This window comes from Haliotis rubra, unplaced genomic scaffold (assembly GCF_003918875.1).
Source record: "Haliotis rubra isolate DU_JTF1 unplaced genomic scaffold, ASM391887v1 Scf73, whole genome shotgun sequence".
Taxonomy (NCBI): Eukaryota; Metazoa; Mollusca; class Gastropoda; order Lepetellida; family Haliotidae; genus Haliotis; species Haliotis rubra.
In genome coordinates this window covers 804,489-830,125 of record NW_025767446.1, presented here as the reverse complement: position 1 = coordinate 830,125, position 25,637 = coordinate 804,489, and the positions used below count along the sequence as shown (strand labels likewise).

General features: G+C 46.5%; 1 protein-coding gene across 1 annotated transcript in view; it reads left to right on the top strand.

The window, feature by feature from the left end:
• Nucleotides 1-24,554, top strand: part of LOC124259588 (origin recognition complex subunit 2-like) — a 28,976-nt gene extending 4,422 nt beyond the window's left edge. The window contains exons 7-13 of the mRNA XM_046693743.1: nt 7,189-7,394; nt 7,853-7,985; nt 19,046-19,145; nt 20,973-21,116; nt 22,957-23,190; nt 24,000-24,118; nt 24,283-24,554. Of these exons, the coding sequence (XP_046549699.1) occupies nt 7,189-7,394; nt 7,853-7,985; nt 19,046-19,145; nt 20,973-21,116; nt 22,957-23,190; nt 24,000-24,118; nt 24,283-24,366 (1,020 nt within the window). The 3' untranslated portion in view covers nt 24,367-24,554. The remainder of the gene's footprint in view (nt 1-7,188; nt 7,395-7,852; nt 7,986-19,045; nt 19,146-20,972; nt 21,117-22,956; nt 23,191-23,999; nt 24,119-24,282) is intronic.
• The last annotated feature ends 1,083 nt before the right edge of the window (nt 24,555-25,637 follow it).

Sequence of the window (25,637 nt, the reverse complement as noted above, 5' to 3'; positions counted from 1 at the left end):
TAATACTAATGGCAATTTATTACCACACTTGTGAATACTCAAAGTAAAACAGTCTTATCCTGACTCTGAGGCACTGCTTATATTTGCTTGTCTTCTTCTTCTGGCGAACCTAGTGGAACCGACTCATGCTTATTATATCTCCCAATTGAAGTTCCTTCAATAAAAATCACTCATTAGTACTCACCACGAGTTACCTCCCTTTCCCCAAGCGGCGAGGAGCGAGCCACCCAAGCCCATGTGCTTCACTCTCTCCTTCTTAAGCCCAGTGAGCTGGGCGTGAGAGCACCTGTGTCTCCCAACACACTATATCCTTAATTATATTTAGTTAAGTTCCTCTTATCGTTAGTATAGAGGTAGTACTAATATAATTATTCAATTTGCATTGATTATTAATTGTGTTTCTGCTGTTTTATTCACGATTAAATTAGTGTTTGTTCAGTAGGCTACATTAATGAAAATTTGCACAGAATGTAAACTTCGTTATTCTGATACCGATCCACATTTAAAATGCCCTAGTTGCATTACTCCATGTTCCTTTGATTCTCGTTGTAAATTTTGTATCAATTTACCTATCTCTGCCTTTGACAAATATTTATGTTCCGTTTACAGACGGAAGGCAGATAAATCACGTAAACAGAATTCAAACATGGCTAATAGATCGCAAATTAATGTTTCATGTCAACTGTTGACTGAGGACCATACCGGCTGGTGGCATGCCTGAGTTTCCCTCGGCGGATAAGCGTGGGGCGCATCCGCTATGTCAAGCGACCTGCATCTCAAGAGCTGCCGTCTTCTCAGTCCAAGTCGAGGAAACCATCCATATCATCTCGTACTTTGCGTACACCAAGATCTACACCTTCATCTAAAGGGAAGTCAACAAAATCTAATAATTTTGCCTCTGATATCTTACCAGTTACAGAATTAGCATTATATGATGATGATATGCCTATTATCATTCAGAAGTTCGTCACAAAAGCGGCCCGTTTCTGCGACTGTCACCTCAGCGCAGATGAACACACAACAGGAGATGCCAACTCTATCACCAGAAATTTTATCTGAGGGTCCGTCACCTCTGCAGAGACATCCCTCTTCAGCATGAACCGCTTCAGGCGACTTGATCAACCAGATAATGAGGGTGATGGAAGACGCTCACGACTTACAGAGGCCTCAGAGCCACGGGCCTCAGAGCCCACCCATATCAAGTCATACAGGGCCTCAGAGCCGCCTTGGCTTCGGTGGGGCCTCTGAGCCCATAGGCAGCGCCTCAGCGAAGGGCAACCCTGCCGGAGTGAGCTCTTTGCATAAGGTATCCCAGGCGCCTCCGTGAAGGAGCTAGAGCCTCACCTTTTGCAAGAGGCTTCAGGGAGAAGGGCTTCGCCCGAGCACGCACCTTGTCATGCGAAGAAGGCGTCCAGCGAAACAAGCGCTCATATGTCGGATCGGGACACTGAATCCATACATTAGCGTGGGGCCAGCGAGGCTAAAGTGGTTCTACATCGCCTAGAAGGCGTTAGTAGCCCTCAGCGTTCGAGAAGTCCTAGCGTCTGCGAAGCCATCACCGTTCAACGTAGATCACAGTCTCCAGAAGGATGTCTTCTCAAGGTCTACATACACTAGCCACTCTTCAGTCCGTTCTCCTCAGTCCTCACATAGATCTTCTTACAGATCTAGGACTCCGACATACAACCATCCATCAGAGGAGGATGATGGTATTGTTTTCTCAGAAGCTGAGATAAGATATTGGATGGTAAGCGAATTACAACTGGCCTCTCCCTCTAAGAGCGAGGATACAGCCCAAACTTACCTCATGAAAGATGATGATGTAGATCATATCACCGTGCCTCCTATGGATCCTATCGCAGCCGTTCCTGCTAATCTGGATACTACTTACGCCAAATCTACTAAAAACCAACCTACCCATTTACCATTCTTCAATGCCAAGAATTTTTATGGACATAATATGGAGCCCTTTTTCAAGACTCAGGAGATTGATGAGAACTTTCAACTTATCAGTGATTCCAAGTCCAGAACTTATAGGATTGATGATCGCAAGATGGCCCAGTTAGATACCATTTCCAGGAGGATGTTTTTCGGACTTAATAGGTCTAGGACTATTAACGAAACTCTCATCACCAAGTTCAAGAACTCTACGGATGAGGAGAGTAGGATGATTTACTCAGCACTACTTATGCAAAAAAAAGATCAACAATTCCTTACAGACCATCTTTCAGCTCTTACTGAAATCACTACCATGTCACGTCGGCAAGGGTTACTAGCCTCCTGCTCTTGGAATAAACAATTCACAGAGCCTCTGTACACAGCTCCATGGTCTTCACCGTTACTGTTTGGTGGCAACATTAACAAGGTTTCCAAGGAAGTATCTAAAGATTCTAGAGAAGTTCTCATGATTAAATCTATGGATCGTTAGCCAGCGCCTTTAAACAATCAGCACAGAGGTACTTTCGGGTAAGTCTAAGTTTTCAGGGCTACAGAGGGCCGGGATAAGAAATTAGCGACGTTAATAATCCCAAGAATTCTTTTAAATAAGCCCATACAACAAGTTAAGAGGAGGATCAGCTAGAGGCAGATCATCCAGAGGTGCCGATGGATTTAAGCGATGAAAGTCAGGTTGGAGCGACTGGAGTCTTCCACCCCAGTCGTCCCAGTACAACCTTCTCAAGTGGGTGGGCGTCTGCAACTACACTGGGAAAACTGGGAATACTTCAAGATCCATATGTATCCAACATCCTTCAATGCGGATATTGTCTACAACTCAAGGCCAAGCCACCGTTAACAGTCGACCCACCAGGGTTCAGCGTTCAGCTGGCACTACTACCGATGTTAAGAGAAACAGTTCAGTCTCTACTAAACAAACAGGCCTTAGAAGTTCTCGAGCAGCAAAACATCACACCAGGCTTCTACTCCCCAGTTTTCCTAGTGCCGAAAAAGAATTCCAAAGAGAAGTATCGCCTCATTTACAACATGAGCACTTTCAACAGAGATTTTCTGTGCAAACCACCAGCGTTTAAGATGATACATTTACCTCAACTCCGTCAGCTAATTAGTCCCACTAGATTACATGGTAAGTATAGATCTGCAGGATGCATACCTACACATTCCGATTCATCCCAGGTCAAGGAAATATCTGAGGTTTATGCTAGGCGGCATACACTACCAATGGAAAGTACTTCCCGAGAATCACTTGCCCCTTGGTATTCACAAAGTAACCAAGCCTATTGTCTCATACCTACATCGTCAAGGCCTGCGGAGTGCATTTTACCTGAGCGGCGGTATACAGGTGGATCCAGATCCACAGCGTCTCAGACTACAGCTGGAATTTACAATCAAGCTACTAACACAGTTAGGCTGGTTAGTAAATCTACTCAAGTCGGACCTAGAGCCCACATGAAGATCTGCAGTTTCTAGGTATCACGATTCCTTACAGCCCAGAATGGTTTGGTAGTCCCGGAGGACAGATGGATCAAAATACAACAACTGATTCCCCAAGCCCTACTCTCTCCGTTACCACTCACGACAGTGGCAGAGTCTACTGGGACTACTCACATCAGCTCAAGACTTGACACTCAGAGGCAGGCTTCAATTCGTCCATTACAAGTCCTCATCATTGCTCATCTCGAGGACCCTCTACCATTCAGTCTACCAGATTATGTCAAACCACATCTACTCTGGTGGACCAAGAGATTGAATGTCTGCGTAGGCGTCTCCTTAGTAGAGCCGGAATCGGATATACACCTCTACGTGGACGCGTCACTAATAGGTTGGGGAGCCCACCTTACCGGCAGGACAGCGTCAGGCCTATGGAGCATTCAAGAGAGCTTATGTCACATAAATCTGCTAGAGATGCAAGCAGTCATAAACGCCATAAGTCACTGGAGCAACCTGTTACAGAACGCCCAGTTAATGATTCACACAGACAACTCAACAGTGGCGTTTTATGTGAACAAACAAGGGTCAACAAGATCACTGAATCTACTCACCCGATGTTTCAGACTGTTCGATTTAGTCGACAGTCTAAACATTCGTATCAAAGCCTGCCACATTCCAGGAGCAAAGAATGTGTTAGCAGACGCTCTCTCTCGGCCGCACCATCCGTCGCCGACAGAATGGATGCTCCACACAGAGATATTCAATCAGATAATCATGGAAATAGGATCTCCTGTCATAGACCTATTTGCCACCCGATTCAACAATCAACTGACAACCTTCGTATCGCCAGTGCCAGATCCACTGGCTTGGGCAGGGCGCACTAAGCATATCGTGGGAGGGACTAAGCGCGTCGCTTTCCGCCTCCTCGTTAATCCCACAAGTCTTGCTAAAAATCAGTCAAGCGAAGAGCCTCGATCTGATTTTGGTCTCCATGCCTACTGGCCAGCGAGCGTGGTTTCCAGACCTCATACTAGGAATCGGGAAAACCACTACTTCAGCTCCCACTGCGCTCCAATCTACTGATACATCCGCGCACCAAACAAGTGCACAAAACACCAGAAGCATACCAACTTCGCGTGTGGACTGTATCAAAGCATGTTTGAATAAGAGAGGTTATTCCACCAGGCGGCGAAAGCGGTCACGCTTGCACTACGTTAACTCTACTCGTGGCAATGCGATGACAAGTGGCGCGTTTTGTCAATTATGCTGCTAAGAAAGGATTTTCAGCCAGATTTGCTACACATCCTCAAGTGGCAGAATTCTTATGTTTCCTCGTCAAACTAAGAATCTGAAAGGATCTACACTATCCACTTATCTTGCAGCCATAAGTTCAGTCATTACTATGAGGGCCGGGCGTCAAGTTGACTAAAACACCAGAGTTACTAAAGCCTTATTACGTGCCTTTCGATTGGAAGACCAGAAGCGGAAGTTTCAAAGCGCCAGCCTGGGATCTGAATGTTGTACTTCAACACCTCACAAGTGAGGCTTACGAGCCATTGTTATCTGCGTCATTTGAATCATTGACCCACAAAACCTTATTCCTGCTAGTGTTAGCCACTGCAGCCAGGATGTCTGAAATTCACGCTTTGGATTACGAGAGAACACGGTTTGATGATATTCATAACATCGCTCATCTGGGACTTCGATGGGATTTTATAGCGAAAAATCAACTACCAGGTCAACCAGACAGGTTGTTCCATGTCCCAGCTCTCTCATCCATACTTGGACCACATGATACGATGGACTTATCACTTTGCCCAGTGTGTGCACTGAAAATATATCTCCAAAGATCCAAGCAAAGCAGAGGGAAATTCAAAGATTGTTTATCCCTATATCTGCCGCTTCACAGACAGAAGTGTCATGCACTACTATTTCTATCTGGATCGAACTGTCATACTAAGAGCCTACAAGGCAGCTGGACTGGACCCTCCAAGTGCTGCTAATCCTCACCGAAAATTAGAGCACTAGCTTCAACTTTAGCTTTACATGGAAATTGTTCATTAAATACCATTATGGAGGGATGTTTTGGAGATCCGATATGGTGTTTGCCAACCATTATCTGAGAGATATCACCACCAAGGGCGTCTCAGGTATCCACCATTTTCGGTCCCATGGTCCTCGGCTCAACAGTTGACAGTTCCACGGAGAAGATAAGTCTATCTTGATGATTTTATACTTATCTGATAACAGTACTAATAGCTACGTGCTATCTATATATATTTGCTTAAGTTAAAATTTTATCTTAAGCTCAGTACTATGATTTTATATCATAATATACATATACCTACAACTCTTACGAGTTCTACTATTATATATATGTTCAGCTTAAGTTCTATCTTTAAGCTCAGTCATATGTTCATTTCATAACATGTATTAGTTAACAAACTCTCAGTAGTTGGTTACTATTATACAGCTTAAGTTATCTTTATACCTTAAGCACAATTATGTTATAGCTTATATATATACATATTGTAAGCTTATTACTTTGGTTCTTATAAAAGTATACTTATAAACTATCTACAGTTTATACTTCACATTAATAGCTTTAGCTTAAATTAATGTTCTATATACTTTTATTATATTCAGTAAATTGTAATAACCTTCTTAAGAGGCAGCTGTTAATATACAGCAGGAATTCAGTTCAGTGCCTTCATGAAGTTCCCATAGGGTTATTACAATTATCTCAGTTCAAATCACTAATTAGTAAAATCCAAAGTATATATAATCCCATTTCCTATCCGTAGGATTCTACAAGCAAATAAGCATGAGTCAGGATAAGAAAAAATATGAAATTTTTAGAGTAAAATTAATATTTTTATACTTATCCTGACTCATGAGGTAAGCCCTCCCGTCCTCCCCACTTAGCACTTTGGATTTCTCGAGAAAAATAAAGTGTTGGGCTCAAAACAAAAAAGGAGAGAGTGGAGCACATGGGCTTGGGTGGCGCCCTCGTTCCCGCGCTTGGGGAAAGGGAGGTAACTCGTGGTGAGTACTAATGAGTGATTTATTATTGAAGGGAACTTCAATTGGGAGATATACGTGTTCCACTAGGTTCGCCAGAAGAAGAAGACAAGCAAATAAGCATGAGTCAGGATAAGTATAAAAATATTAATTTTACTCTAAAAATTTCATTTATGAGGACATCCATAAAACTATCATGACATCCATAAAACTCTCTTCCTTATGTGTATCACTTCTAAATACCTTTCAAAGATCTTTTCATGCTGTCCATGGCTCGATTTCGTGCTTTCTTACTTGCACTGGTGCAACCCAATATTACAAAGTGCAACTTAGTTATCAGCCACAGTTACAGCAGGTGCAAGTCAATATTTGAGAAATAAATCAACAATAAATCTAACATTATAAGCATAAGTATGTCAGCTCATTTTTCTTCTAAACTTTGAATAGCTGTGACACCGAAACATTGCTATTTATAGACACGTTTCGGCTATGACAGTTCTTGTAAATGGGGATCAGCTGCATCTCTGTGTTGCTATGGTTTCAGGGGTACTACATCACAGAAATAGGCTTATGTGCACGGAAACCTCTGACATTTTAACACACTACATTGCAACTGGCTGGTGCAACTAGGTTTTTATCTTAGGATGCACCTGGTGCAAGTAGGTTAACATCTCTTAAATCGAGCCCTGCTATCTTGTATGGAAGCAGTTAAGTTAGTAGAAACGTAATTGATACAAATATAGTTGGGATATACCCCAGTATTCAATTTTTATTTTGCAGACTACGAATGCTGAAGATTATTTTGACATCCATTCTGGTGCTGCGATCACATCGGACAGAACACTGTCTAAGCTTGAAACTCCGCGTCTGGACCAGCAGGCTCTCAGTGCTCTGCTGGAGTCTGTCAGTAGCAGCCATGTTCCTGAGTGTGCTGGGCTACTACAGGAGCACATGGCTCTCTTCTCCAAGTGGATGTTCCAGATGTGGTGAGGACGTTTCCATGCACTCCTCCCTAAAATGTTTTGTGATGTGTATCATTTTACAGTTAATGATAATGAGGGCTAAAATTAGTCTGGAGCAGGGTTTGACCTTGACCTAGAAAGCAAAGGGTCCAGGGAGCCCCATATTACTAATTTCATGATGATCACGATCCATGAAGATCCGGTTAGATTTGGTGTTCAGTAACCCATGCTTGTCGTAAGAGGCAACTTATGGGATCAGGTAGTCAGGCTCGCTGACTTGGTTGACACATGTATCATCGTATCTCAATTGCGCAGATCGATGCTCATGCTGTTGATCACTGGATTGTCTGGTCCAGACTCGAATATTTACAGACTGCCGCAATAAAGCTGGAATATTGCTGAGTGCGGCGTAAAAATAAACTCACTCACTCATGATGATCATGATTATTCCTGTTATGCTTATGTCATTGTTTTTATTTCAGTAATGACTTCAACATTTTGCTGTATGGTTTAGGGTCCAAACGGGGCCTGATGGAAACATTCCGGCAGAAGTATCTCCAGGACTTCTCACATGTTGTGGTGAATGGATACTTTCCCAGTCTGACAGTGAAACATGTAATGCATTTGTTATTTTTGTCCAGGGGCGGTGGGGTAGCTTAATGGTTAAAGCGTTGGCTCGTCACGCCGAAGACCCGGGTTCGAATCCCAACATGGGCACAATGTGTGAAGCCCATTTCTGGTGTCCCCCGCCATGATGTTGCTGGAATATTGCTAAAAGCGGCGTATAAAAACTCAGTCAGTCAGTCAGTCAGTTATTTATGTCCAGCATGTAACAGAATCAACACATCACACTATAGTAGCATAATTCCTAAATGTGTAGAAATGAATATACAGCCATTCTTATAGTGTGTGGAACTTCAGATATGGAGTACATGCAGGTGACATAGTTGTTTATTTTTCATATTTTTCCTTGTCCTGACTCATGCTAATTATGCTTGTCTCCTTCCTCTTGCGAATGATAGTGGAACACTTGAAATCCCTTGAAGTTCCCATCTAAAAAAGCGGACGTAAAATCACTCACCCAGGAGTAGCATCCCTTTCCTCCCTTTGGCGCCCAAATGGTCACATGATCGGCCATATTTGTCACTCTCTTCTTCTTCGCCCTTGAGGGCGGTTGTGATAGCACCTGGGTCCCTATATGGCACATATCCTTTTATATTTTCTGACCTTCCATCAAAATTATTGCTGTATACGGTTTTTAGGATTATATTCTACATTACGGTTAGAAATTTGATCTAAATTTTCCGTTGTTTGACATGTGTTTTCTTCCTGTTTACATTTGATGAAAACTTGTATTCGTTGTAGGTACCGAGTGTACCATCAGTTTATGTCGGAGCACCTAGCATCCACATCAGTGGGCTTGACTCTCCTGAGAAGACAGGGGTTATTGTCAGCATGCACTTGGAGTGATCGCTTCACCAAGTCCTTATACAGAGCCCCATGGTCAGCATCTTACATCTTCGGAGGAGTGAAATCGCCAGTGAAGTCTCTCATGACTCAAGGGAGGTTATGATGATTAAATCCAATGACACCTTGGCTAACGTGATTCGTCAGACGTCCCAACGCTACTCCAATAAATCTAAGTTTGCAGGAGTCCATAGAGCCAGAGAAAAGAAGTATTCCATCATGAAAGGAGGAAGAGGCTCCTTTCGTCGCCCAACCAGAGCTGCTAGAGGTAACCCTGGAAGAGGCTGAGCACCTAGGGGCTGCAAGAGGAATCAAGCGCTGAAGGCCGGGTTCGGAACGACTGTAGTCTTCCACCCCCAGCCGTTCCTGTACGACCTTCGACAGTGGGTGGACGTCTTCAACGGTACTGGGAGAATTGGGGAATACTACAGGACGACTACGCATCCCAGATACTGCGCAGAGGATACAAGATACAGTTGGAAGCCTCTCCGCCGCTCACAAGCAACACGATGGCCTTCAACTATGCAGCCGACCAGAAAGAGAAACTGGACGATGCTATCAAGACCCTACTCGACAAAGAGGCAGTAGGAGAGATAGATCAAGATCTCATTTTCAGAGAGATCGCCCTTGGGGTACATATTATGCATTTTCCGGCTGAAAATGTCCTGTGACAGTTGTATCAATGTTTTTTGAATAAAAAGATTGTACAATAAATAAACTCTTTTATTTATTATACGGACCCTACCTCACGGAGTTACCTCCCTTAGCGCATGCGCACCAACTGGGTAGGCTCCTAGACCCGTGATCATCATTCCTTCTGCTGTCACGGCCGTGAACAGACGGTTTTGATAACCCATTCATGAGCCGTGACGGCGCTGTTAAAAGAGACTATGTCTGAGACACCACCTGTATGTATGGTCTTTATTTGTCTAAAACAAGAACAGTAAAGCTTTACAGTTGGTTGTTTCATAATTGTGACTTTGTATTAATACTAAATACGCCGAACTTTCCCCGCGGTTACGCGACGTGTTGCTCTGCCATGGCGGGAAGTTTAGCGTACCATGTGGTCGTAATATTGCGCGCATTAAAACCAACTATTACTTCCGTGGGTAACCTTCACGAAGTTTTTCAATGTTTTCTACGCGTTTATATGCTGCTGGCCGCCGCTCACTAACATGTTTATGCGTTTGTTTGTTTCAGGCCTTTCATGCTGTTCGGTCTGTGAGGGAGTATCCCCGGGCCGACAGTCATACCAGTTGCGCGGGCCTGTCTGGAGAAGACAGGCCATGAGGCTGACTCCTGTCCTATTTGTCTGGCCTTTTCCCCGGGCCCAGAAGAGGCGGGCTGCCGACACCTTGTTCTATCGCCAAATGCGCGAGGCGGAGGGGACCTGACGCAGGTTCCCCGCCTAAGTCCAAACGCAGTGTCAAAAGGGAAAAAATCCCGCGGGCCCTTCCCCTCTCCTGCCACTTCGAAAGTGGTTTTGACATGTCACTGATGGAGTCTATGTTTCAGCAGCAGATGGACTCGATGAAGTCCTTCGCTCGTGAGTCGGTTGGAGGTCTCCGCAGGAGTTCTCACCCACCCGGACGGGGGCGAGAGTCCGGGTGGGATCGCTGGCTCGCTCGATCCCTCGCCTTGAGGCGCCTGTAGATCCGCTGCCTCTGGCTTCGATCCGACGCCGCTGCTCCGGGAGAGGGAGGTGCTCCCAGTCCCTCGAGAGCTCGCAAGCGAGGGCCGCTGAGTATTCCTGGTATTCCGTCCTTGCGCACACCCGCCCCATGAGAGCCGAGGCACCAGTTCTGCCTGGCCTGCCTCCAGCGCCTCGGGACCGGGTCCACGCACGCCGGGCTGGCGCTGACGGGAGCAGTCTGTCTGTTCTTCCCTTCCTGTGGTTCCTAGCGCTAGGCAGTCCACCGGGTCGGGTTAGGGTCCTCTTACGGAGGAGACCCAGCCTCTGACTCGGCTCGGACGCCGAGGCAATGGAGCTTGGGGAGGTCGAGGAGCCTGACGGCGCTTCCGCTTTGCTTCGCCTTGGCGGGAGGTCCGCAGAGAATTGCCGAGGGCCTACCCCAGGCCGCGGTGCCTGCTGGTTGCGTGGACTCGACTGAGTTCCGCTTGCCTGGCGAGGCGCTTGCCCCTAGGCAACCCTCACAGACGCAGCTCCGCGATTCTGCCATCGCTGGTCTCGGACGCGGTCGATCCCTCTTGTCTGGTGCCCGGTAAGGTTTGACTTACCTGAACTCGCGGCGGGCGCTACCAGCTTGGGGAGGATTCCCTGTTCGCTGTACCGCATTGTTGACGAATGTGTTTTCACTTCCGCCGCCTCTGGGGAGGCTCGGCTTCCTCCGAGCAGCCCGCTGCTCGGCAAGGGCTTCTAACTCCACCTTTTGCCCTCGCTGGCGCCTCTGCGCACGCTGCATCGACCTACGAGGGAGGTCTACCGAACGCTGGCGCAGCAGGTGCGGTGGTGGTCCATGAGGCCTACCTCTCCTCGGTTCAGAGGTCGGCCCTGGAGGCGGAGGGCATGCTGGCGACGCGTCGCCGCATGTCGCGGCTGCTCCGCCAGCTGGAAGTGCAGGCTCACCGCGCTGACTCTTTGGCGGTCTGCTGCGCCGACGGTGATGTGCGCAGTCATGGGGATGCGCCGCTGTGGCTGTCGACGCCTAGGTACTCGGCAGCAACACAGCAGACCTTGCTGGCCCTCCCTTTCCGCCTGGGAGCCGCACTCTTTCCAGGGGCCCAGCAGGTCATACGGGAGGCTGCCGCTGCAGCTACCTCCTTCAAGGACTCTAAGGCCTTGTTGAGCACCCGCTGGTGTCTCGCCTCAGCCCCCGCGCTACCTTCCTTCCTCCGCCGGGTGCAGCCTACACCCGAAGTCCGCCGGCTGGCTTCGCCGCTAGGGGTAGGCGGAGGAACAGGTCCGCCAAGGGTAGGGGCAAGGAGCAGTCCTCGACTAGCTCCCAGCCTTTCGCTGGGCGCTGGAGGTCTGCCCCGACCTCCCGCTAACCCATCAGGCTGCCGCCAAGCCGCGGTGTCACGCCCAGTCAGCTCCGCTACCGGGTCTACACACGCCTCCTACCCCATATCCCAGTGGGAGGTCAGCTTCTATTCCTGCCGGAATGGGAGAAGGCTACCAACAACGCTTTGGGTGCTGGCCACGGTCAGCATAGGCCATCTCCCACTGTGGAAGCTGGCGGTCCGCCCGACTTCACCGCATACGCCGCGACTCGGTGCCGCCATGTCAAGCCAGGGCGGACATATTGCGCCGACGGTTCAGGCTCTGCTGGACAAGTCCGCAATCGAAGCGCATTCCACCGGAGAGGAACAGGCGGATTTTATTCCACGCACTTCCTCGCCCGGCAAGAAAGACGGCGGTTCCGGCCCGATTCTCAACCTCAAGGGGTTGAATCGCGATGCTCAGTACCATCCTTCAAGATGGAGACACTGCGCCGGTGATCTCATCTGTTCAGCCCGGCGATTGGCTCACGCCAATCGACCTAAAGGATGCGATTCGCATGTACCCATACATCCATCGCTCAAGCAGTACCTTCGGTTCTCTTACACGACGGGATGTATTACCAATTCAGGGTGCTCCCCTTCGCATATCGACTGCCCCAAGGGTGTTCACCAAGCTCATGTTAGTCCCAGCTACCCTAGCTCGCCGCAAGGAAGGCGCTGTTACCCTTTACCTAGACGACTGGTTGCTCGGAGCACTAACACAGCCAGCGAAGTCAAGATGCTACTCACACAGTGATAGACATTCTAACTCGACTGGGGTGGATCATCAACCTCAAGAAATCCGACCTGGTACCCACCCAGGACTTGGTTTTTCTTGGAGCGCCATTCCAAACGAACAAGGATCTCGCTTCCTTGTCGCCCGACCGGGTCACCAGAGTTCGAGATGGTCTCTTCATTCCTCTCCCAGCCCCAGGCACCAGCACGGACTTGGCTCCGCCTCTACTGGGCCATATGGCGGCGACGCATCTCTGTAGTGTGGCGGGCGCTGTTGAGGATGCGCCCCATACAGCAAGCTTTGGCTCGGCTGTGGACTCACACGGAGGATCTGGAGCGCAGTCTCACAGTCCCCGAAAGTGGTTGACACCTCACCTTCAGTGGTGGACAAATGTCGGAATCTCACCAGGGGTTCCCTTGGAAATCCCGACGCCAGCTCTCACAGTTCAGACAGATGCGCCCTCACGGGCTGGGGGCGTTTGGCAGTCTGTCGGCTCCGACTCTGGTCCGGTCCGGCTCACCTTCACATCAACGGTTGGAACTGAGAGCTGTGCGGTTGGTATTCGAGCGCTTCAGAGAGCATGTCCGGGCCAGGTAGTCCGCCTTCAGTTAGACAACCAGACGGCCATGTCGTGATATCCTGAAGCAGGGAGGCACGGTGTCCCCAGCGCCCTCCGAAGCGGGACTTTCTCCTCTGGAGCCACTCAGTACGATTGTCAGGTACTCCCTGTTTATCTCCCGGGCTGGAGAACGGCGAGCAGATGCGCCTCGCCGGATCCTGGCCCCGCGACGAAAGTGGATGCTCGACAGGCAGATATTCACAGTAATCTCCCAGTTGTACGGGTCGCTCGAGGTGGATCTGTTTGCGCCCGGCGGGACGATCAGACACCCGCGTTCTGCTCTCGGATACCGGACCCAGGGCGCTGGCTGCCGACGCCTTCCTGCTGGATTGGACGGGCAAAGTGCTCTGGCGCTCCCGCCATTACCACTCATTCCCCGCGGTCCTTTCACAGCTGTCCACCCAGCCAGCTCGCTACTTGTGCTACTGGCACCGCTTTGGCCACACAGAGCTGGTTTCCGTAATTCTCAGGTTTCTGGCTCAGCCTCCTGTTCTATTACCTTTGGCGACCGACATTCTCACTCAGAACGGAGCTTCCACCCAAATCCACGGATTCAGTGGGTGGCTTGGCCTCTGTCAGGTCTAACCTCGAGGCACGCTGGAATTCCTGCAGCAGTTGCAGACACAATTCTGGCTTCGAGGCGGATTCGGCAAACGCTCAGTACGAGGATAGGTGGTCCCGCTTATGCGCGCTGGTGTTCAGATAAGGGGATTGCAGATCCCTTTTCTGCGGATTTAGTCCGAGTATTGAGTTTTTGCAAGCTCGCTTTGGAAGAAGGCCTGGCGGCCGACCATTCGCGCTACTCCACCGCTATTTCCACTTTTCACACCCCTGTCGATGGTGCTCTTCTGGGGCAGCACCTCTCGCATAGCTTTCGCTGGCGCTGAACGGATTCGACCTGCTCTCAGGCTAACCAGTCCACCTTGGGATTTGTCGATCGTGGCTCGATTGGCTGTCCGTCCCACTTTCACACCTATCGGCTATTTCCATTCAGTTGTTGACCTGGAAAGCTGTTTTTCTGGTGGCGGTAACATCTGGTCGGCGGGTCGGCGATTTACATGCTATGTCGTCCGGACCCGGCGCTGACTGTGTTTCACACGGATCGTGGTCAGTATTCGCCCCCAGATACTTTACCGAATCGGGGTCGATCACGCTTCCATGTGACAGCTCCTATCGAACTTCCTACTCTTACCCAGCCTTCCACATCGGGACCACTCCTACGAAAGCACTCACCCGCTGGATGTCCGTGAAGACGCCAAAGTCTATCTCAAACGAACGCAGGGGATCCGTGACGGGTACCCAGCTGTTCTGTTGTTACGGTGGCGGAAGGCTGGTCTGCCAGCGCAGCAAGCAGACTTTGTCTCGCTGGCTAGTATCGTATTTGTGCCGCTTATCAGGCTAAGGGCAAGCCTCCCCTGAGGGGTTGAAGGCTCACTCGGTCAGGGCAGTAGCCGCATCAAAGCTTTTGCATCGGCACTCCCCATTGAAGAGATCTGCTCCGCCGCTATTTGGAGCCGCCAAGCACGCTTTATACGCCATTATCAGCTCGATACGCATTCCGTAATCGCAAACTTTGGTCGTACTGTTCTCTCCAGTGGACAGTGTCCTGCCACCCTGACCGAAAGTGAGTCTTGGTTTATTGGTTTGTTTTGACGCTACTGTACAATAAGATTCCATTATTGACATGTCTGCTAATGTGAGCTCACTCAGAGAACCTGTACCCCTTCGATTCTCTACGGAGTTACTGTATCGTTAGTGAGTGGTATTTTGTTTTCCCCACGGTGCTCTCTCATGAAAGAAGCCACTTAGTGGGTCGGATTTCGTTGATATTCGCACTACGCAATGTCTCATTATGCTAGAGGTCGCCTTTGAGCACAAATCCTCCCTGTCAGTTCCTCCCATAATGCCTCTCGCGAAGCTTAAACTGGGTCGAGTGACAGGTGAGTGTTATGGCGCCTGTTCAATTTTTTTTCCATGATAATGATCGCTATATTTTGAGTGTGCTTGGACAGAATTCCTCCTCCCTGGCCTCCGGTCTTTGGGAGTCTGTGTTTATGCATAATATGTACCCCAAGGACGATCTCTGAAAAGAATTAACCAAACCTGCAGAGGTTTTCAATTCTTTGAAGAGAGTCGCCCTGGGGTAGGGCCTCCCACCTCCCCGCAATTCTGTTCACTGATAAGAATTCAGCAGAAGGAATGATGATACGGGTCTAGGAGCCTACCCAGTTGGTGCGCATGCTCTAAGGGAGGTAACTCCGTGAGGTAGGGTCCGTATAATAAATAAAAGAGTTTATTTATTGTACAATCTTTTTATTCAAAAAACATTGATACAACTGTCACAGGACATTTTTCAGCCGGAAAATGCATAATATGTACCCCAAGGACGACTCTCTTCAAAGAATTGAAAACCTCTGCAGGTTTGGTTAAGTTTCTAGGAATTCGACTCATCACACCAGTGAATGGCATAGTCGTCCAGAGGATCGTTGGGTCAAGATACAACATATGATATCTCAAGCATTGCTCTCTCCGTTGACACTATGTGCTTGGCAAAGCATGCTCGGTCTACTCACTTCAGCTCAAGACATGACTCGCAGAGGGTGATTACAGTTGCGCCCACTACAAGTATTTGTGAACGCCCACCTAGACAGTCTAGATCCGTTAATACTACCGGACAGCCTGAAATCATATCTCGAACGTTTGTGGAGGAACCTTTTTGTCAGAGCCGGTGTGCAACACTCATCACTTCGTGGATGCCTCCCTACAAGGATTGGGTGTGCACTTCAACAACGAAGTGGCAGCAGGGAAGTGGTGGAGTCAGGATCAGAAGTCACACATCAATCTGTTGGAGATGAAAGCAGTAATCAACGCTTTACAACATTGGTCCAGCTTACTAAAGAACGCATGACTCATGGTCCACACGGACAACTCCACAGTGGTGTTTTACATCAACAAACAAGGATCAACAAGATCAATAAGTCTGCTACAACTCAGCTTTCTCCTGTTCAGCATAGTCGACTACCTGAACATCTACATGAAGGCATGCCACATTCCAGGAGCAAAGAATGTCATAGCAGACGCCCTATCTCGTCCACTACAACAATCCCCGACGGAATGGATGTTGCATCCAGAAGCATTCCAGTTCATCAGACAGACTATAGGATCCCCCCTATAGACCTGTTTGCAACAAAGTTCAACAAACAGCTACCAACGTTCGTCTCACCGATTCCAGATCCGCGGGCATGGGCAACAGACGCTCTAAGCATCTCATGGGAAGGACTAAATGCTTAGGCGTTTCCGCCTCCTGCACTGCTACCACAAGTACTACAGAAAATCAAGCAGACGACTACTGATTTTTGTTGCGCCCTATTGGCCAGCGAGGGTATGGTTTCCCATCCTCATACAAGAACTCGGAAGTCCAACCCTGAAACTACCAGAGTGGTCGAACCTACTCGTCCATCCACACACCAAGCAAGCTCATGGGAACCCGACACTGTTCCAGCTACACGCGTGGAGCGTATTAAAGCTTGCCTGAAGACTAGAGGGTACTCCGCCATAGCAGCGAAAGCAGTTACACTAGCTCTACGCAGATTGTACTCGTACGACGACAAGTGGCAGAGATTTGAACAATATGCAAAGAGGAAAGGCTTTACAGCGGTGAAAGCAACACATCCTCAAGTGGCGGTTCAACACTCTCAACTTATTTAGCTGCCCTCAGTACACTTACCACCATGAAAACGGGTATCAAGCTGACCAAAGCTGACTACGCTCGTTCAAGTTGGAAGACCAACAAAGAAATTTAAGGCTCCTGCCTGGGATCTCAACATAGTTCTACAACATCTCACCAGTGATGCCTACGAGCCTCTAGAAAGGACATCCTTTGAACTACTAACTCAGAAAACGCTGTTCCTGATCGCCCTAGCAACAGCTGCAAGGATGTCAGAAATACATGCTCTGGACTTTGAACGAACACAATTTGAATCAAGACATCGTGACGTCATACATCTTGGACTGAGATGGGATTTTATCGCCAAGAACCAACTGCCTGGTCAGCCTGACAGACAGTTCCACATCCAAGCACTATCTACAGGGCCACAGGATACACAGGATCTATCCTTATGCCCAGTCAGAGCACTTAAAGTCTACTTACTGAGAACTAAAACAAGGAGACGAAAATTCAAGCGCCTATTCATCCCCTTATCCACCGAGGCACCCACGGAAGTCTCTCGGACAACGATATCGATCTGGATGAGAGCCGTTATACTAAGGGCCTATAAAGCAGCAGGACTTGAGCCTCCACGAGCCTCCACAAGCCTCCAATCCACATGAAGTCAGAGCCCTGGCGTCAACACTTGCTCTGCATGGAAACTGCTCGATTACAACTATAATGGAGAGCTGCTTTTGGAGATCGAACACGGTGTTTGCCAACCACTACCTCGGAGACATTGCCACCGAAGACGTCTCAGGCATTCACCATTTTGGGCCACTTGTTGTAGCACAACAACTAACGGTTCCACAAAGGCGCTGAGTAAATCTCACCCCTTTTATAACGTGACTTTTATCAACGCTCTGGAGAGCAATGGCTTTAAGTCCATGCACACGTCTAGGACAGACTAGCATGAGTGATAGACCCTGTATTTGTATAGGACATACTTGAACATGAAGAAGGGTCGCATCTCCACTTGATGCGCGCATTAAGAGATGGAGTTGCAATAGATAACTAATGGAATATTAGTATATCTAAAATCCACACGAAAATGTCAGGAGAAGTTTCGTAAGAAATCTGACAAGTTGTGGTCCCCCCAGACTCATCAGAGAGAAGTTGAAAGAACAGAATCTTCAACAGTGCCATCATAAGTTCCCAAGGACGTGAATCTACAACCAGTGAATCCAGAAGTGGCTTGACCCACCACTGTTTCCGACGGATTCTGCAAGCATAATTAGCATGAGTCAGGATAAGGAAAAATATGTAATTTTCTGACTAAAACTGATATTTTATACTTATCCTGACTCATGAGGTTAGCCCTCCCAACCTCTCCTCTTATGGCACTCTGGATTTCCATGTAAATCCGGGTGTCTGGCTTACATACGGAGAGAGTGACAAATATGGCCGATCATGTGACCATTTGGGCGCCAAAAGGGTGGAAAGGGACGCTACTCGTGGGTGAGTGATTTTACGTCCGCTTTTTTAGAAGGGAACTTCAAGGGATTTCAAGTGTTCCACTATCATTTGCAAGAGGAAGGAGACAAGCATAATTAGCATGAGTCAGGATAAGTATAAAATATCAATTTTAGTCAGAAAATTACATATTTTTGCTAGGTAACCATAGTAATTACATGTTACCTGAGAAGAGATAATTTCAACGCTGAAGCCTTTGTGTATAAACTTATATCGACTTATATTCATGGATTTGATATCAATTTATACAAAGGCAAGATTCTGTTTATCATCAAATAATCATTCTTTCAATGTCTTCCATTTCTAAACAGTAATGGGGGCATGATAGGGTAGTGGTTAAAACAATTGCTTGTCATGCTAAAAACCTGGTTTCCCCACATACTAGTAGGTACAATGTGATATTGCTGGTTTATTGCAGAAAGCAGCATAAACCACACTCACTCCCTACAAGGTTTGACGGGATCGGGTGGTCAGTTTCGCTGACTTGGTTGACACATGTCATCGGTTCCCAATTGCGCAGATCGATGCTCATGCTGTTTATCACTGGATTGTCTGGTCCAGACTCGATTATTTACAGACCGCCGCCATATAGCTGGAATATTGCTGAGTGCGGCGTAAAACTAAACTCACTGACTCACTCCCTACAAGGTTTGAGGTAATGCTTGTTCTTCCAGATCCTGTCCTGTATTATAGATGAGATTATTGAAGATGAGGTGCATATCCGCACACCTGCCGATCAGTATGAGTACATCAGGAGGCACTTTGAAAACTCAGGTAGGACCAACTGGACAGGCCATATTTGATAGATAGGAACCTAATCAAGTGCCCTTAGCAGGCAAACTGGGAAAAAATACCATTTGGTTCAAAGTTTAACATTTGATTTTAACATTTCAGTCAACATTTGATGGGTAACTTACATAGGACCAACAGAACATGTGAGCATTTGATGGGTAACTATGTAGGACTAACTTAGCATACCAGTGTTTGATTGGATAGCGAATCCAGGGCTAACGATGGGTAACGTAAATGGGACTAACTTAACATACGAACATTTGATGGGTAATGTACATAGGACCAACCTAGCATACCAACATTTGATCGGTAATGTACACAGGACGAACTTAGCATACCAGTATTTGATGGGTAATGTACACAGGACGAACTTAGCATACCAGTATTTGATGGGTAATGTACACAGGATGAACTTAGCATACCAACATTTGATGGGTAATGTACATAGGACCAACCTAGCATACCAACATTTGATGGGTAATGTACATAGGACGAACCTAGCATACCAGTATTTGATGGGTAATGTACACAGGATGAACTTAGCATACCAACATTTGATGGATAATGTACATAGAACCAACCTAGCATACCAACATTTGATGGGTTATGTACATAGGACCAACTTGGCATACCAGTATTTGATTGGTAATGTACATTGGACCAACTTGGCATACCAGTATTTGATGGGTAATGTACATAGGACCAACTTGGCATACCAACATTTGATCGGTAATGTACACAGGACGAACTTAGCATACCAGTATTTGATGGGTAATGTACACAGGACGAACTTAGCATACCAGTATTTGATGGGTAATGTACACAGGATGAACTTAGCACCAACATTTGATGGGTAATGTACATAGGACCAACCTAGCATACCAACATTTGATCGGTAATGTACACAGGACGAACTTAGCATACCAGTATTTGATGGGTAATGTACACAGGATGAACTTAGCATACCAACATTTGATGGATAATGTACATAGAACCAACCTAGCATACCAACATTTGATGGGTTATGTACATAGGACCAACTTGGCATACCAGTATTTGATTGGTAATGTACATTGGACCAACTTGGCATACCAGTATTTGATGGGTAATGTACATAGGACCAACTTGGCATACCAGTATTTGATGGGTAACATACATAGGACCAACTTGGCATACCAGTATTTGATGGGTAATGTACATAGGACCAACCTAGCATACCAACATTTGATGGGTAATGTACATTGACCAACCTAGCATACCAACATTTGATGGGTAATGTACATAGGATCAACTTGGCATACCAGTATTTGATCAGTAACATACAATGGACCAACCTAGCATACCAACATTGATGGGTAACGTACATAGGATGAACTTAGCATACCAACATTTGATGGGTAACATACATTGGACGAACTTAGCATACCAGTATTTGATGGGTAACATACATAGGACGAACCTAGCATACCAGTATTTGATGGGTAACATACATAGGACGAACCTAGCATACCAGTATTTGATGGGTAACATACATAGGACGAACCTAGCATACCAGTATTTGATGGGTAACATACATAGGATGAACCTAGCATACCAGTATTTGATGGGTAACATTTATAGGACCTCCTTAAGTGTTTGGTGGGCAGCTATTTGGGACCAACCTAGCATACCCATATAGGAAGGTATACACAATACAAACATGCTACAGCAATGTAATACTGCATTTGTTTCTTGTGGTACAGTGATGAGGGCCTCTCACTCAGTCTCATGTTGTAGGATAAAACCTGTACTCAGCATGTTTCGTTTCAGAGTATCAAGATTTTTACTTGATCATTCACAACATTGATGGGTCCATGTTGCGTGGTGAGAAGACCCAGAACCTACTCAGTCTGTTGGCTCAAGTACGAGGAATCCACATCATAGCTTCTATAGACCACATTAATGCCCCCCTCAGTAAGTGGCAGTTTTCCTGAATCTGTAGACCACATTAATGCCCCCCTCAGTAAGTGGCAGTTTTCCTGAATCTGTAGACCACATTAATGCCCCCTTCAGTAAGTGGCAGTGTTCCTGAATCTGTAGACCACATTAATGCCCCCTCAGTAAGTGTGGCAGTGTTCCTGAATCTGTAGACCACATTAATGCCTCCCTCAGTAAGTGTGGCAGTGTTCCTGAATCTGTAGACCACATTAATGCCCCCTCAGTAAGTGTGGCAGTGTTCCTGAATCTGTAGACCACATTAATGCCCCCTCAGTAAGTGTGGCAGTGTTCCTGAATCTGTAGACCACATTAATGCCCCCTCAGTAAGTGTGGCAGTGTTCCTGAATCTGTAGACCACATTAATGCCCCCTCAGTAAGTGTGGCAGTGTTCCTGAATCTGTAGACCACATTAATGCCTCCCTCAGTAAGTGTGGCAGTGTTCCTGAATCTGTAGACCACATTAATGCCCCCCCTCAGTAAGTGTGGCAGTGTTCCTGAATCTGTAGACCACATTAATGCCTCCCTCAGTAAGTGTGGCAGTGTTCCTGAATCTGTAGACCACATTAATGCCCCCTCAGTAAGTGTGGCAGTGTTCCTGAATCTGTAGACCACATTAATGCCCCCTCAGTAAGTGTGGCAGTGTTCCTGAATCTGTAGACCACATTAATGCCCCCTCAGTAAGTGTGGCAGTGTTCCTGAATCTGTAGACCACATTAATGCCAGTGTTCCTCAGTAAGTGTGGCAGTGTTCCTGAATCTGTAGACCACATTAATGCCTCCCTCAGTAAGTGTGGCAGTGTTCCTGAATCTGTAGACCACATTAATGCCCCCTCAGTAAGTGTGGCAGTGTTCCTGAATCTGTAGACCACATTAATGCCCCCTCAGTAAGTGTGGCAGTGTTCCTGAATCTGTAGACCACATTAATGCCCCCCCCAAGTCAGTAAGTGTGGCAGTGTTCCTGAATCTGTAGACCACATTAATGCCCCCCTCAGTAAGTGTGGCAGTGTTCCTGAATCTGTAGACCACATTAATGCCCCCTCAGTAAGTGTGGCAGTGTTCCTGAATCTGTAGACCACATTAATGCCTCCCTCAGTAAGTGTGGCAGTGTTCCTGAATCTGTAGACCACATTAATGCCCCCCTCAGTAAGTGTGGCAGTGTTCCTGAATCTGTAGACCACATTAATGCCTCCCTCAGTAAGTGTGGCAGTGTTCCTGAATCTGTAGACCACATTAATGCCCCCTCAGTAAGTGTGGCAGTGTTCCTGAATCTGTAGACCACATTAATGCCTCCCTCAGTAAGTGTGGCAGTGTTCCTGAATCTGTAATCTGTAGACATTAATGCCCCCTCAGTAAGTGTGGCAGTGTTCCTGAATCTGTAGACCACATTAATGCCTCCCCTCAATAAGTGTGGCAGTGTTCCTGAATCTGTAGACCCACATTAATGCCCCTCTCAGTGTGGCAGTGTTCCTGAATCTGTAGACCACATTAATGCCTCCCCTCAGTAAGTGTGGCAGTGTTCCTGAATCTGTAGACCACATTAATGCCCCCTCAGTAAGTGTGGCAGTGTTCCTGAATCTGTAGACCACATTAATGCCCCCCTCAGTAAGTGTGGCAGTGTACCTGAATCTGTAGACCACATTAATGCCCCCTTCAGTAGGTGGCAGTGTTCCTGAATCTGTAGACCACATTAATGCCCCCCTCGGTAATGATTAGCATTAGCATTGACCTCCACCATATCACCAAGGGGGGAATGGAGATATACACACTGTGAATTCAAAGGAGGACCCTGTAGCTGATCGACCAGCACTGTATTTCAGTTTGGGACCATACCAAGTGCTGTCGCTTCAACTGGCTGTGTTTCGACACCACCACATACATCCCCTACTCTTCCGAGACGTCGTACGAGAACTCCCTGCTTGTGCAGCAGACCGGTGCCTTGGCTCTGAGCTCCCTCACCCACGTCATGAAGAGTCTCACCACCAACGCCAAGGGCATCTTCCTCCTCCTGGCCAAACACCAACAAGAGAACAAGGAGAACGCTACGTATATAGGTACAGTCTTCAAAATGGCATATGGTCTAGGGTTCTTTGTCTTAAACATGCAGCACAGGTGGCCTGGTCACCTAAGGAGCTGCAGTTGAAGAGTTATCTCCCTTCAGTGTACCAGAATCTTATGTTTGTGGGTTCTAGTCCTGGGTTTCCCTCTGATTATGCTGGCCTCTCACGCCAAAGGCCTGGGTTCGAATCCCGGTGGAGACACCAAAATTTGTGACCTGGGTCTCATACTGTGTTGTGCCCTGGGCAAGGCACTTCTTCCACATTGCACTCACACCACCCAGCTGTTTAAAATGGGTACCTGAAAATCGGATGTACGGACCTATACGGTCGCGCTTAGCTCTTAGTAGCAGCTTTGAAAGTACAATTCCACAGGGTAATAATGTAACGCCAGAGAACAGCATCGCGTTGTATTCTAGGTGCAAAAATTAGCATTATTATTATTATTATGCTTATAGGTTTGTCAGCATCACACCAACATGGTAAATGTTCAGCACCTACATCAGTTTGGGATTCCTGCTACATCAAGCTGGCATGCCATAACTGATATGTTGTTTATAGCAACATTAAACCAGACATATTCACTTTAATAATCATTATGTTGACAATTGTAGATTTATGGGATCAATCAATCAATTCTATGCTAAAATCTCAAAGGCTCAAACCCAGCTTCTGTTCCCATTCTTTAAATAGACTTTGTGTGGATCAGTTGAGATGTATGTGGTCTCTCCATTCTCTTCAAAATGATCACACTAAATACTGTCAATAAAGTGTTTATGGTTATTGACTGATGTTGTTTGTTTCAGGCATGTCTTTCAGTGAGCTGTATCAGCGATGTCGGGAGTCGTTCCTCGTCAACTCGGACCTCACTCTCAAGGCACAACTCATCGAATTCAGGGACCATAAGCTTATCAGATCAAAGAAGGTGGGTGATTTTCCCTAATGTATTTATATTAGATTCAATATTGAATAATAATACATTATTTGTAATCACACACATGTCATACTGGATTTCCTACTGAGTGAAATTGTTACGTGAGTGCTGGTTCTTTTAAATGCGTTAACGTATACATCCCTTTCTTATCACAGAGCTACGATGGTGTGGAACATTTACTTATCCCAATCGACAAACCGACACTCACAGAGTTTCTGGAACAGCAGGAGGACAGCTGATGGCCTGTGTGATATTTCCCTAGCAACACATCCCCATTCACAAAGATCCTGGAATGCAAGGGAGACATTCTTATAACCTGTGGGATATCTCCTTAGCAACACACTCACAGTATTCTTGGAATAGAGTTCCTGAAGATTGCTTATGGCTAGGGTAATATTTCCCTGGCACCCCATCCAAACTTGCAGAGGCCCTGGGCCTAGATTTTCGAAGCTCTCTTAGCGCTAAGATAGTCGTAAGTGCCATACCTTAACATTAACTTACGACTACCTTAGCGATAAGAGAGCTTCGAAAATTTAGGCCCTGGAATAGAAGGAGGACAGCTTATGATCTATGTAATGTCTGCCAAGTAACATGCCCACAGTCACAGAGTGCCATGAACAGCAGGAAGACAGCTTATAGCTAGAGTAATATCTCCCTGGTAATCCAGACAAGACAACTGATAACCTACATGATATTTCCCAAGCAACTCATCCACATTGTACACTTTCTGGAGCCATTACCCAACTAATTTGGAGTCGCTTGGCATCACCCATAATTAATTAGCTCTGCTGCAATCTGAATAAGCATAAATGTTTTGCCTTTATTAATGTCATTTAGACATGCATGACACTCAGATTTTATGGCACGTGTTCCATGTGAGTTAATAAAGGCTCTGATATTTTTCTGGAGTGCTGGTGGGTTCAAATCAAAACAAAGATGGCAGGAAAATCATTTATTTATCCGTGTTTCCATGTTTAAAATGAATTTGTTTCCTGTCATTAAGGTGTGTCAGTTAATATAAACAGGGCTTGGAATCCCACTTCTTAAGCCTTCATCCATTATGTTATTGTCGGGACTGATACTGTATTGCAAACAAATAATAGGAATTATATTAATATGTGTGTATAGCTTAAAAAAGCCTTTTCATATTTAATATTATAGCTAATTTGTATTGCCACAACAGATTAATTGTAGTAATATCAATGAATCAAATGATGCTTAACTGTCTGGGGTAGCACATAGGATGACGCTGAATCTGATTGAACCTACTGAAGGACAGGCAGGACATCTTGTGCTCAACAGAATGAATAGCAAAGTTAGGCCTATTTAGGATATTTTAAAAAAGAAATGTTATGTATACTGATGAATTGAATAGAAATGGGCTAGTCATATTGGTATTTATAAATAGATCGGATCGAGTAAGTTTTCACAGCTCAAAGTGGATAAGCTGTTTATGCTTCAGCAATGTGTTATTGAAGTTTGAATATTTGTCAAATATTATATGGAAGAT